Raw genomic sequence first — 14,534 nt, 5'->3', positions numbered from 1 at the left:
AACAAAATAGCAAAACTCTATATAAATCGCTATATTTAGTTCAAGGGCAATAACTTAAACACAGGTTGACAGATTTTTTTTTTACATTTTCAGGGTTATAGATCTTGCCGTGCTGATAATTTTTGTATTATACACTTTAAACCTGGGACATAATATATAGTATAATAGTCCGAGTTTAACCCTAGCTTTGAGTGCCGGGCTGCTATTTTTTCACGATAACAACGAAAAACTGCAAAATATGGACATTTCAGGGTCAATAACTCCAAATACAGGTTGACTGATTTTTCTGAAATTTTCAGGGTTAATAGATCATGTGGTGCTTATCATTATTGCAATCTACACTAGCTCCTATAGTTTTCACGATAACAGCCAACAACTGCTAAACATTGTTTAAAAAATACATAATACGGGCAATAACCCCAAAATAAGTAGTCAGAGTTTTCTCCAATTTTTAGGGTGGATACATCTTGTTATGGTGATAATTTTTGCATTACACATTTATCCGAACTCCTATAGTTTTTGAAACAACACCAAGGAAATGCCCAAAAGGTGAAAATCAACAATTCATGGGCAATAACTCCAAAACTGGTGGACAGATATTCCCCCATGTTCTATTTCTATACATAGTGACCATGTTCATTGATCAAACTGGACGAAAATCACCAACTTTATAGTTGACATCCTACAGATGAAGATTGATTGATTGTTGGTTGCTAAACGCCCAGTGGTACAGATGAAGAAGACAAACTTTTGTTTCAATCGGTTGAGTAGTTTCACAGGAGGAAAAATTTTTAAAAGTAAATGTTGCGGACGACAGAAAACGGACGGACAGACAACAGAGTGAAAGTGATATCAAAGGGCTCACAAGGCCCTTCGAGGCAGGTGAGCTTAAAACATGTTGAATATATTACAACTATTTTTCTTATCCATGTTATTTTTACACCCCTCCCATATCGGAAAATTACCCCCACCCCTTTTCAGTCAGACTTTACAAATAATCATAGTTTTTTTTAATGCTTTATCAAGTTATAATGCTTTAAAAGTGTCTGGAATCGAAAACATATGTTTGAAAAAATATCAAAACACTTTCTTACCCATTACACCCCCCCCCCCTTTTTTTTAGACCCCTTCTTTGATGTCAGTATTTTAATTAAGTCACAGCAGTTATTCAAGCTACTTTATCAATTAATTAATGCTTCATGTATGTGGGACCAAGGATTTGTATAGTACAGTCTTAGATCAAAAGTGTTTCACCTATCCCAAATTTCCCTATTATTTCATCTAAAAACCATTTTTTAAAAACATTGTCAAAAACTAATTTGAGGTCCGATTTTAACAAAATTTTTAATTTTAAACAAACAAATGTGTATAGTTTTTTATTGTCATTGTGACTGGCATATCTTTATGACATGTCATTACTGAGACATCTTTATTTGTATACAAATATTGAAATTATAAGTGTCATTTTTTTCCTATATATAGCAATATGATTATTTCATGCAGAAATTCATGTTTGTCGTTATATTTTTATATACAGTAATTTCCCAAAAATTATAAAACATTAATATAGTTCATAATTATTGCAAGAAACTACAGACGTTTCTGTATTTAATGAAGAAAAAAAATCAATCAATTTGGACAAGAAATATCTTCAGTAGAATTTTTATTAAACATTTGATTTTATATGAAATAATAAGGGAATTTTCACTTTTGACCCAAGACTGTGTATTTACTATATAAATTCTCTCTATACACCCTATATAGACCAAATGACGGAGAATAGAATATACTTTATTCCAAATTAATGGCCCCACAAGGGGCAACATGAGATTATAACTATAATCAAACAATTAAACAAATACAAAAGAACAATACAGAGGTAAAGAATTACTTGATTGATAGAATATACAGTTAATGAAACCAGAGACATATAATACATTATTATATGTCTCTGATGAAACATATAGAAAAATTTCGACGTACGATTGATTGGTTGTAGAGTGACTTAAACCTAGGTTTTTAAATACTTTTCCGTTCAGTTTCTGTAAACATATCTAATTATAACTGTTCTCTAAAGATTAATGCAAAATTCCATCTTCGCTTAGACTAATATGTATATGACCTAGCTGGGACAAAGATGTGACACTATCTACTGCAGCTCTATATAGTATAGAGACATAATTATACATTATGACACAATATTAAAGCAAAGGTAAATGCCAGGCATCTTACACCTACATATATTTAATTTTATTTTTGGGTCTTGAAAGGCTATTTCTAAAATTTAGAAAAACCCAGCTACAATATAAAACTGTTTCACGATACTGTAGTATTTTTCTGGGTTAACTGAATTTTCTGAAAACCGATCGACCTTCACCCTATAAGGGGATTTCCGTTTATGAAAGCTTTTCATTGGCTCTACATGGCTTATCGGTCTTAAAATAGATTTCTGCCTTTACCGAAAGTTTGTATTGACAAGAAAGTGTAGACTATACAAATTCCGCTTTGTATCTGATAGCATAAAACGAAGAGTTGTAGCTGATGCTTCAAAAGTCACAGAGGACGTAAGTAATGTTATCATTGATATTGTTTCATAAACAAGTTCAAGTTTTATTCCCGAACTATCAACATGACCATCAACAAAAGCAATCATGACAGTCGTAATAATTTGTAGTATATCTGTCTGTTCATTTGAAGTTATAACATTGAGTCTTTTATTGTAAATATTGGTTTTTTTTTTTGTTGTTGTCACATGAGAACTACCAATTACTCAACAAGCAGATGTGAATCAAGGATTTTGAAAAAAGGGCAATATTTGTAGGGAAATGGAAAAAGTCTATGCATTTAAAACCATCAACCAACCACTTTCCTAAATCTGCCTCCGACAAGGATGCCAACAAAAACTACAAGAATACACACTAGACTATAATGGGCCAATACTTCAGTAAATGGGAGAAAAAAATAAGGAATAAACAAAAATAGACGCTTTCTAGACATTTCGCCTGCAGGGTTACTAGTTCGGTCACATTCGTTTCAGCCATAGTCCATTTGGCCAGACTATTTCATATTGTTCTTAAAACATATATATATAGAATGAGTGACCCATATTCGCAGCATAATTCGTACATTCCCACTTACATCCGACCTACATTTGAATATTTGGAACTTTTTATGTAGGTTTCAGAAATTTAACTATATGAAAAAAATGTTTGATAAAGGAATCATCTTCAAAACATAGGTTAAATGTTCTAAAAACAAATGCAACTCAAGAGGTAATCAAATTGTTCGTGTACCATGGGGAACACATTTTCGCCGCAATGTATGACATGACCATCCTCATTATCCTGGTATAATATAAAAAAACGAATGTTTTCAATAACATGAATTAGCTTGAGAGATCATTCCTATACGATTTTTCTCACAAATATTTACGTTAAGACTGTGCATGATTGCCATATAAATCTTACATAATTGCCAAAATCGTTTAAAAACACCTGCGTATTTCTTTATATGTGCGAATAACCTTGGAAATGGGGTAAAGAGGAATATCAACAGTTCGAACATTACAAACAGCCTTTACCATCTTTTTAGGCAAGTATTGGGTAAAGGCACAAAAATTTTACAGAAGAAATAGCAAAACAGCGAAAATGTGTCCAAGGCGAATATGCGCCACCCACTTTATATATTAATGTCTAAGAATATAACTTAAACACGCTAATTGATACATTAAAAAGTTCTATTAGATTTTAAATAGAATTACGCAATATTTCGCTAGACAAACTAGCTTCATCAGGCGTGTGCATCTCTCAAGGTGAAATCGGATGCATGACAAAAAAAATATTTTTGTAGCTTAAACTACACTAAATTCGAGTAAAAGTTCAACATGTTTATTGATGTTCTATAAAAAAAATATATGTTTGTAGCTTAAACTACATAAAGTTGGAGTGAAAGTTTAACATATTTATTGATGTTCTATAAAAAAAAATATATGTTTGTAGCTTAAACTACATAAAGTTGGAGTAAAAGTTTAACATATTTATTGATGTTCGATAAATTGTATGATTTCAAGATTATTGTTTTGATTTGTTTTTATCAATATGTATCAATTAGCGTGTTTAAGTTATATTCTTAAACATTTATATAAATTTAATTCAGTAACTGTATCAGTTTATTTTCACAAACTGATCCACGCCTAAATAGATTGGTTGATTGTTGCTATTTTTAGACATTATATATATATATCATTGTTATGACAGAAGTTTGTTTTGAGAAAGAATATTAATTACTTAACAAAAAGTAATTTTGCCGTAATTTGTACGTTCATTTGACTTTGGTGCTTCATTAATTTTTTTTTATAACAGAGAAAAGAAATAAACAATTTGTCCATAACAAACATAAGTATGAGAAACATGGACACCAAAGACTGCATCTAATATTTATACATCTGCTGTGTTGATTTTCTTTTAACAGATTTGTGTTTGATAATTATGCAGTCTGTTGAATCAGGGTCTGTTTGCCCCCTTTCACATTTTCTTCCATTCACGTTCGCACCCTTAATTCTTAAAGGTTTTGTGTTGAATAATATTTTAATCATGTTTAAGTTAGTGTATTACTATGTGACGGGATTGCTTCCCTTAGAAATTTAGTAGATACTTAGTCAGCCGTAAGCGGTTGAGCTAAGGAAGTACTTCTTTAGCTCAGTTGGTTAACGCGCTGCCTTGTAACACAGAGGTCCCGGGTTCGAGTCACGGTGGAGACATGCGAATTTGCAAGATGAATCATACTCTCCGGTTACATTGGCGCCCAACAATAAAAACCCACGGTTAGAAGAAATACCTAGCAAGGTTAAAACATAAATATAAAAAAAGATGAAGATATCATCATTATAGAGTATAATGACTCTTGAGGTGGGGGAAGTGTGACGGGATTGCTTCCCTTAGAAATTTAGTAGATACTTAATCAGCCGTAAGCGGTTGAGCTAAGGAAGTACTTCTTTAGCTCAGTCGGTTAACGCGCTGCCTTGTAACACAGAGGTCCCGGGTTCGAGTCCCGGTGGAGACATACGATTTTGCAAGTAGAATCATGCTCTCCGGTTACAGCTATAAAATAATGAAACCAAGTTTTTTTTTATTGTTTTAAAATACAGTGATATTCTAAAAATGCAAACAGGTTTCCTCTAGTGTTTTGTGAATTATTTTGACGAAATGAATAATGAATATTGTCATGATGATCAAAGGCCAAGTTCAATCATCTGAGACTTGTAAAAGAAGGGAAGAAGATTCCAAGTGGCTATCAAACTCGCCACAAAGACATTGCCATGACAAAAACCAGGGAACAAAGCACATGTTTATCAGGTGTTTATGTTGTTGCATTTCAGTTATAAGTTCCTACAGAGCATTTATTTCCATGTGTAAAGAACATTGAAGGTACCAACATATATCCTCGTCTCATGGGTTTTTATGCTATTAAGAATGCATTGTGATGTCACAATTTCAATTGAAAAAGCATGTATAGTACGAATTCATATGACGTACGAAAACATATGATCTGACCATATATGTAATTTGGTGTCAGTTCATATAGAGCATTTATTTCCATGTGTGTAAAATAGCTTGAAGCAATCAAAAACATCAACAATGATAAACTTAAAGCTCACACAATTATTCAAATCATGCACTATTCCAAATAAAAAAAATCACTAAAATATTTAGGGTAAGTACACCAAAGCCAGATAACACAATCATGACACATAACAATAATACCAAATTAGCTTTGTAAATACAAATTAACAGTAACTTGTGAGAATTGGATATCATTGATATCAACTCTTGTTATTTAATTTAAATAGTAATCCTAAACTCGCCAAAGTCTCGTTTATTATTATATTGAAATTAAATAACTCGAGTTGATATTTCTCACTCCGTATGCAACCTATTTCTCTTATGGTCATTATGTTAAATTAAAAATTCTGCGAATTGTTTATCTAGTCTCTCACACAAACCAGTGTGACCTCATGTGTCCTGTTCCAGCGTCAAACTTTAACATCAGACATTTTTAAACTTTGTGTACGCTTCAGAATATAATAAAATTTGACAAAAAGAAGATTTTCAGGTGAAAAATGTGATTGGTTTGTACATGATTAAAGAAATCACATATGTCCGTTGCCATGGACGAAATGTGCATTGTCTTAACCTTTGAAAGTCATCAATGACCTATTGAGTAGCCAATGGAAATGACGTAATATGGTCTCATGATGCTGGATAAGCCAATCAAATTCATATCACTTTTTCGTATCACACTCCGTGCAGTGAAAGAATACAAGAAATATTTCTCCATGCAAGAAACAGATAATAGGCCACAACCATAAGAAAAATACCAATTAACAGTAATCATAAATAATTAACATTTAATAATTAATCATCTTATCACCATAAAAATAAAATTTCATTAAAACAATTCATGATTTTCTATACATGAAATTATAAATATTTTGATATATGAGGGTCTGGATGGGATTTACAGAAAAGAGAATAATGGGCAATATGAAGAATGAAGACCAACATATATAAAAAATAGGGCAAAAGATTAAAGAATAGAGAATAATGGGGTGCTAAAATATAAAGAATAGAGAATAATGGGCAAAAAATATAAAGAATAGAGAAAAATGCCATAAAAAATTAACGAATACTGAAAAACCACAATCTTCTTCACTTTTCTAATAACTATCATATATTCTTTGGTATATTAAAAACTTCATTTTTTATTAATAATCTCCATTTTACTAATTTTCTTAAGGAAAATAAATGTATGATAAAAAAGTATTGTTCTATTTGTTTCTTAAAATCTGTTTCTAGAAGAAACAGGTCTGTCAAGTTTTCATGAAGCAAATGCATTAGATTTGGCAAAATTGTAAAGATCAAAGAGAAAAAAAATAGACCAAAGGTATTAAAATGCAGCTAAATAAGCATCAAAATGTGTGAGTCTCACACACATTGCTTAAGACTTGACAGCACTAGAAGCAATTATATTTTCCTTCCGTTATGACGATAAAGACCATGGTCCAAACGACATTACAAAGTATGACTGTGGCTGAAACGTCCTGCATCAAAATAGATATGGGGACTTTCTCCTCAATTTTTTATATGCACATAACATGTACATGACTGATAGATTTACTTACTTTTGCTTACTACTAGATCATATGACTTTCAGATAACCATGGCTAAACCAAGTCAGTTAGACTTAGTGTATGGACTTTGTAAAAACAAAGAGTTTCGATCCCAATGGGAAGGCTTGTATAATCCAACAATGATGTATGTGAGAATCCATTGTAAAGATCTATTTAGTGATAATATATGGTATGTATTTATACATTATCTTTTGTAACTTAAAATAAGTAGAGAGATTTTTGAATTCATAGTCTGTATAGAACAGTTTCAAAATATAGCTTTACTTCCAATATAGTTTTGGTGAAGTATGGTTTTCATGATAACTTTAGTAAGCTGCAACATTAGTATTACCATAAATTGAACACTATTTTAAGCCCTGTCACATTTATCTCTGAAAGTTATGCCATGCTTTATGACCAATTTTTAACCAGATTTTCAAAGTAAAAATCGGTTATTGATTTGGGGATGTATGGCGGGCGAGTGGCTGCCAAACAGTGTCCGTTCATCTTCATGAAAACGCTTTGAAGATTTTTTTTCAAATTTAGATACGTTGTGTCCTGTGACTAAATGAAGGTCAAGTTCAATTTTCACAATTTTAGCTTTTCTCGTTGTTCAGTTATACCCCTTTCCCAAGAATTCAATTTTTGAAGAATTAATCCATTTCTGTACAAAGGGAAATAACTCATTTTTTAAAAGATTTTTAAAAGACATTGTATTAATGATAAATGACTTGGATTTTTTTTTCTTTTCTTTGGTAAATTTTTTGAAGAATTTTGTGGTAGGTTTGTTTATTTTTCTGTATAAACTAATTTTTCTGAATGCTATATATATATATTTTTTTTAGGCAGTTAAGCTGCCTTATGCGAGCACCCTAGATTTGTGTTCTACCCAATAAATGCTGAAATACGTGCCATTATTATTATCTAGCTGTCTATTATGTTATTTATAACTAATTGGACATTTTTTTAATACTTTTATTTCTGGAATACAAAAAATATGACCAGAAAAACCTTAAATGATCGTCGAACTACCCAAAACTTTTGAAGTTGCACATAGGAAGTAGTGCTCAATAGAAATCAGTACGTAGTTTATTATCCCCTGTGCATTTGGCTACGATGTCAAAGAACAATTGTATGAAATATTTCATCGCCGAAAATCGGTAATTACAAGTCGTTTATATTTCCCAAATGGCAAAATGCGCAGGAATATTGTTCATGTACAACAAATCTCTATGATAGAGGAAATAAAGTTATATAAGTGGGCGGTTATTTTAAACTTATCTTGCCAAATAAGGTTGTTGTTATTTTATGAATGAAACGAGGTCATAAAACAGATGCGGAAATCGAGGTTGATGGGATGTTTAAAGTAATGTGGACAACTCGTCCCCGAGACAAGTCGGACCGAATCCACTCAAACCGTCTAAGAAGACAACTTTGACCGTTTGTCAGATTTACTTAGGGTTTCATAAAATATTAGACTAACATGTCTAGCGGAGCCATTAATCTTTTGTTTGTGCATTGGGGTCTATTTAGGGGTATTTCGAGGGGCATGAAGAAGGGAGGGGTTTACTATAGAATCCTATGGGATTTTATTTTTTTAAATTTTCAAATGACTATTTCTCGAAAACAGTAAGTGATAGACTCATGCAGTCTTCAGTAATGAGAACAGGACAATAAAAAAAAATCAACCAAAATATAGGGTGAGTCCCTGGGGGTCATCCCAACCCCCTTCAATTTGAAAATGTACTTTTATCTTGTAAACCGTCGCGATCCCCACCCCTAAACAATATATATACTTGTATGGGACAATAAAACAAATCAAATGAAAATAATTTGGGGGAGTCCCTGGGGTCACCCCACCCCTCCTGTTTGAGAACTTGGAAATGGTTGAGATCCCCACCCCTAAACCATATACATGTATGTATGTTTGAGAACTTGTAAACGGTCGAGATCCCCACCCGTAAACCATATATATTCATGTATGGGTCAATATAACAAATCAAATGAAATATATGGGGAGTCCCTGGGGTCACCCAAACCCCTCCTGTTTGAGAACTTGGAAATGGTTGAGATCCCCACCCCTAAACCATATACATTCATGTATGGGACAATAAAACAAATCAAATGAAATATAGGGGGAGTCCCTGGGGACGCCCACCCCCTCCTGTTTGAGAACTTGTTAATCAAGATCCAAATCCCTAAACCATATATATTCATGTATGGGACAATATAACAAATCAAATGAAATATATTGGGAGTTCCTCGGGTCACCCCTCCTGTTTGAGAACTTGGAAATGGTCGAGATCCCCACCCCTAAACCATATATATTTAAGTCTCCCAAACAAAGTTTGGAGACTTATTGTTTTTGCTCAGTTCTTATTATTTTTATTATTCTTCTTCTTCTTTTTCTTTTTCTTTTTCTATTTCTTCTTCCGCCACATTAAAGATGAACTTGTCCGCAGCGGTTCTCCAAAACCCCTTGTCAGATTTACTTAGGGTTTCTAAAAATGTTAGATTTACATGTCTAGGGGAGCCATCAACCAATCGTTTGTGCATTGGGGTCTCTAAAGGGGTATTTTAAGGGGCATAAAGAAGGGAGGGGTTTACCATAGAAACCTTTGAGATTTTATCTTTTAAAATTTTCAAATGACTTTAACTTGAAAATTGTAAGTGATAGACACACACAGTCTTTAGAAATGATCACAGAACAACAAAACAAATCAGATGAAATATAGGGTGAGTGCCTGGGGTCACCCCCCGTCCCCCAACCCCCTTCAATTTGAGAATGTGCTATTATCTTGTAAACGGTCGAGATCCCCACCCCTAAACCATAGATATTCTTGTATGGGACAATAAAACAAATCAAATGAAATACTAGTATAGGGGAAGTCCATGGGGGTAACCCCCACCCCTTTCTTTTTGATAACTTGTAAACGGTCAAGATCCCCACCCCGAAACCATATATATTCTTGTATGGGACAATAAAACAAATCAAATGAAATATAAGGGAAGTCCATGGGGGTAACCCCATCCTCCTTCTTTTTGAAAACTTGTTAACGGTCGAGATCCCCACCCCTAAACCATATATATTCTTGTATGGGACAATAAAACAAATCAAATGAAATATAGGGGAAGTCCCCTGGGGTCACCCCCACCCCCTTCTTTTTGAGAACTTGTAAACGGTCGAGATCCCCACCCCAAAACCATAGATATTCTTGTATGGGACAATAAAACAAATCAATTGAAATATAAGGTGAGTTCCCTGGGGTCACCCCAACCCCCTCAAGTTTGAGAACTTGTAAACGGTTGAGATCCCCACCCCTAAACCATATATATTCTTATATGGGACAATAAAACAAATCAAATGAAATAAAAGGCGAGTCCCCTGGGGTCACCCCACCCCCTTCTTTTTGAGAACTTGTAAACGGTCGAGATCCCCATCCCAAAACCATAGATATTCTTGTATGGGACAATAAAACAAATCAAATGAAATAAAAGGTGAGTTCCTTGGGGTCACCCCAACCCCCTCCTGTTTGAGAACTTGTAAACGGTTGAGATCCCCACCCCTAAACCATATATATTCTTGTATGGGACAATAAAACAAATCAAATGAAATATAAGGGAAGTCCACGGGGGGTAACCCCACCCTCTTCTTTTTGAAAATTTGTAAACGGTCGAGATCCCCACCCCTAAACCATATATATTCTTGTATGGGACAATAAAACAAATCAAATGAAATTTAGGGGAAGTCCCCTGGGGTCACCACCACCCCCCTTCTTTTTGAAAACTTGTAAACGGTCAAGATCCCCACCCCTCAACCATATATATTCTTGTATGGGACAATAAAACATATCAAATGAAATAAATGGCGAGTCCCCTGGGGTCACCCCCACCCCCTTCTGTTTAAGAACTGGTTAACGGTCGAGATCCCCACCCCTAAACCATATATATTCTTGTATGGGACAAAAAAACAAATCATATGAAATAAAGGGCGAGTCCCCTGGGGATCACCCCCCCCCCCCCCCCCCCCCCCCTTTATATTCTTACCCCACCCCTCTTCAATTTGAGAATGTGCTTTTATCTTGTAAACGGTCGAGATCACCACCCCTAAACCATATATATTTCTGTTCGTCATTTTAAGAAGATTTGAATGACATACATGGTCAATCCATAGGCGTCACTTATGCATATCACAATCCAATTTGTACTGGACTTTGCCCAATGTCAGGCGACCATGGGAATGACGAATTATTGGAGCTTTGTTTGGGAGACTTCGTAACAGCATCCTGTTACAATTATTTCTTGTCGTGTATGGGACAATAAAACAAATCAAATGAAATATAGGGGGAGTCCATGTGGACACCCCACCCCCTCTTGTTTGAGAACTTGTAAACAGTCAAGATCCGGACCCCTAAACCATATATATTCATGTATGGGACAATATAACAAATCAAATGAAATATTTGGGGAGTCCCTGGGGTCACCCCACCCCCTCCTGTTTGAGAACTTGGAAATGGTCGAGATCCCCACCCCTAAACCATATGTATTCATGTATGGGACAATATAACAAATCAAATGAAATATAGGGGGAGTCCCTGGGGTCACCCCACCCCTCCTGTTTGAGAACTTGTAAACGGTCGAGATACCCACACCTAAACCATATTTATTCCTGTTCATCATTTCAAAAAGATTTGAATGACATACAGGGTCAATCTCCTAGGTGTCACATATGCATATCACTTTACTAGACCAAACCAATATGAACTGGACTTTGCCCAATGTCAGGAGACCATCGGAATGACGAATTATGGGGGCTTTGTTTGGGAGACTTCGTAAAGGCATCCTGTTGCAATTATTTCTTGTTTATTATAACATTTTATTGATGCAAAAAATGAGCCTAGGTTAATTAAATTTACTTTAATAATTTATTAAATTATTTCTGGGCCTATAATAATTTTCATTTATGGCTCATTTTAAAGAAAACATATAAATCTTTCAAGCAGTGTAAAGCCCGAGAATGTTTAACCAACTGTTTTATAATCACCTGTCATTTTATTCCAAACTTGGTATGGAATAACATCATGCATATGGGGATGAAGATGGGGGTCATTTACATTGATATATGAGTTGCTTTTGAAAACCTTGATGAAATATTAATTAATTTGCCTTAATAATCAATTCATTTAATGAACATAAATGTACAATATACGAATGTTTAATGTTTGTTCTTTCAAATCTTAAAAAAAAAAATTGAAGCGACACTGCCACAGTTTTCATAATTACGTTTGCCTTGGTTTTTGGTTAACTGCCTACAGCGCTTACAGTGCTTTGATTTTTTTTAGGAAGTGATCTCCTTTAATTTAAGAAATAATTCATGGGGGCTTGAATATATCGTGATTTTACCATGGGTTGGCACTTTATACTAAATATTTTTGCCCTGAGCGAAAGCGAGGGGTAAAATATCGGCATAAAGGGACAACCCATGGTAAAATCACGATATATTGAAGCCCCCATGAATTATTTCGATTCTAATAGGACAAATACGGCAATTCTTTTGGATCGAAGCGCTCTAGGTGAAGGCAAATATTTGCCGTTCCCATAAACAAAAGCACTATTCAATTGATGTAAAAGAACAGAGCAAACTGAATTAGTGACATGCTTAAACTATTTACAATAATGTATTTAAATAGGTGTGGATGAATTTAAATAAGAGTTTTATTTATGTGTCTAATATGTATAAAAAAATTGGATTATAACACATATTAGCATCGTTTGTTTACGTTTCCTTGTTGTGATGATTTTCGGTTTCACAAGTATGTATTTTCCCGTAAAATCCTCATATTCTTATGTCATTGTTGTATGACACAGGGTAGCTCATTCATAAAAAAGCATATGACCTGGGAGTACGATCGGAACAGCCCAAACAATATATTCATATTTTACCACGGGTGTGTACTCAAAGCGTATGAAAAACGAAATGTTAGAATAGATAATAATCTATTTTTATTATAGAATATATTTCATTACATTTAAAGTTGTTGACATTGATCATAGATAAGTTGCAGATCTGTATTAGTTTGTGATAAATGAAAGAAAAAATATTTGGAACTATTAATTATAATTGAATATAATTTGAAAATAGATATACATTGTTTTACATCATATCTAATTTTAGAGAACTATTAATCATATCTAATGTTAGAGTACTATGTTAAACCATATTTCTGTTCAAAGAGAAATAACTCAAACTTATTCCATGAACACATGATAACATCAAAATTTCTGTATAACTATTTTTTTTAAGTCATGTGTGTTATGAAGGTAGATGTCACAGTTGTTATGTGGTATTTTATTTTTGTTATGTGTGTGAATGTTTAATTTTTACATGATCCTGTTTGTGGTTCAGATTTGCAAATATCATTTTCATTATTAATTAGATAATAATCTATTTTAAATATTCAATCACAATCCAAATTCAGAGCTGTTTTAAGCTGAAATGTTGTGTCCATACTTGCTCAACTGTTCAGGGTTCGACCTCTGCAGGAAAATCCGGTTTGCTGTCACTCGACAGCCTCTTGTTTAAAATTTTGATCATTAACTTTTTTTCTGGATGGTAGATTCAGGTTGCTTTGAAACCCAATTATTTTTCACTTCTTATGACCCTTTTCAATCATATTTATATTCAACATTTATCCAGTGGTTCCCTTATCCCTCTACCATTTTTATTTTTAAATGTTCTAGAAATATCTGTTGGCTGTACTATTATTTCACAATTCTTTTATTTATCGAAAGTATCTTTGCAATCAAAAAGAATACAGTCCTCAAACAAAGAAATTTGTTTGAATTCTATGGCTTCACAAAGCCAAATTTATTTTCAATGAATCTTTTCATGAACATTCTATTATAGGAACTGGGAATGAAATACCAGTAATCAACTCTCAAGTTTATACAGTTATTTTTAATTAGTCTGATGAGATTATATATTTTTTAGGCAAGATGTTGTAAAATACCAAGTAGATGGTCAAATTGAAGTGATCCAGAAATATGCAGAGGAACTTCTGAATGAAGTTGTCAAATATTTTGATGATAAAATTCAAACATGTGAAGGAGGACTTAGTATGGTCTCTGAAAAAATGCAATATATAGTCACTAGAGATGAATTAAAGGTAAAGTATTTTTTTTCTTCAAGATGCATTTCAACCATTAGGTTATTGAATTTTGAAATATCAAAAAAAATATACTGAATATAAATCTACCAGTTAAACAGTGGCTTTATAGTTTATTAACAAAAAATTGATAAAAGGATGAAAAAAAATCTACAGCTATACATCATGATTATCTGATACAATAGAAACTATTTCATCAG

The 14,534-nt window shown here is 33.4% G+C and overlaps 1 protein-coding gene across 1 annotated transcript in view; it reads left to right on the top strand.

Annotated features, from left to right (window-relative positions):
* Nucleotides 1–2,449: 2,449 nt before the first annotated feature.
* LOC127728275 (signal transducer and activator of transcription 1-alpha/beta-like) overlaps nt 2,450–14,534 on the top strand; it is a 46,491-nt gene continuing 34,406 nt past the window's right edge. The window contains exons 1-3 of the mRNA XM_052235570.1: nt 2,450–2,564; nt 7,213–7,358; nt 14,160–14,334. Of these exons, the coding sequence (XP_052091530.1) occupies nt 7,219–7,358; nt 14,160–14,334 (315 nt within the window). The 5' untranslated portion in view covers nt 2,450–2,564; nt 7,213–7,218. The remainder of the gene's footprint in view (nt 2,565–7,212; nt 7,359–14,159; nt 14,335–14,534) is intronic.

The sequence above is a fragment of the Mytilus californianus genome, unplaced genomic scaffold, assembly GCF_021869535.1.
Source record: "Mytilus californianus isolate M0D057914Y unplaced genomic scaffold, xbMytCali1.0.p SCAF_2, whole genome shotgun sequence".
Taxonomy (NCBI): domain Eukaryota; kingdom Metazoa; phylum Mollusca; class Bivalvia; order Mytilida; family Mytilidae; genus Mytilus; species Mytilus californianus.
This window is presented reverse-complemented; position numbering and strand designations above follow the sequence as displayed.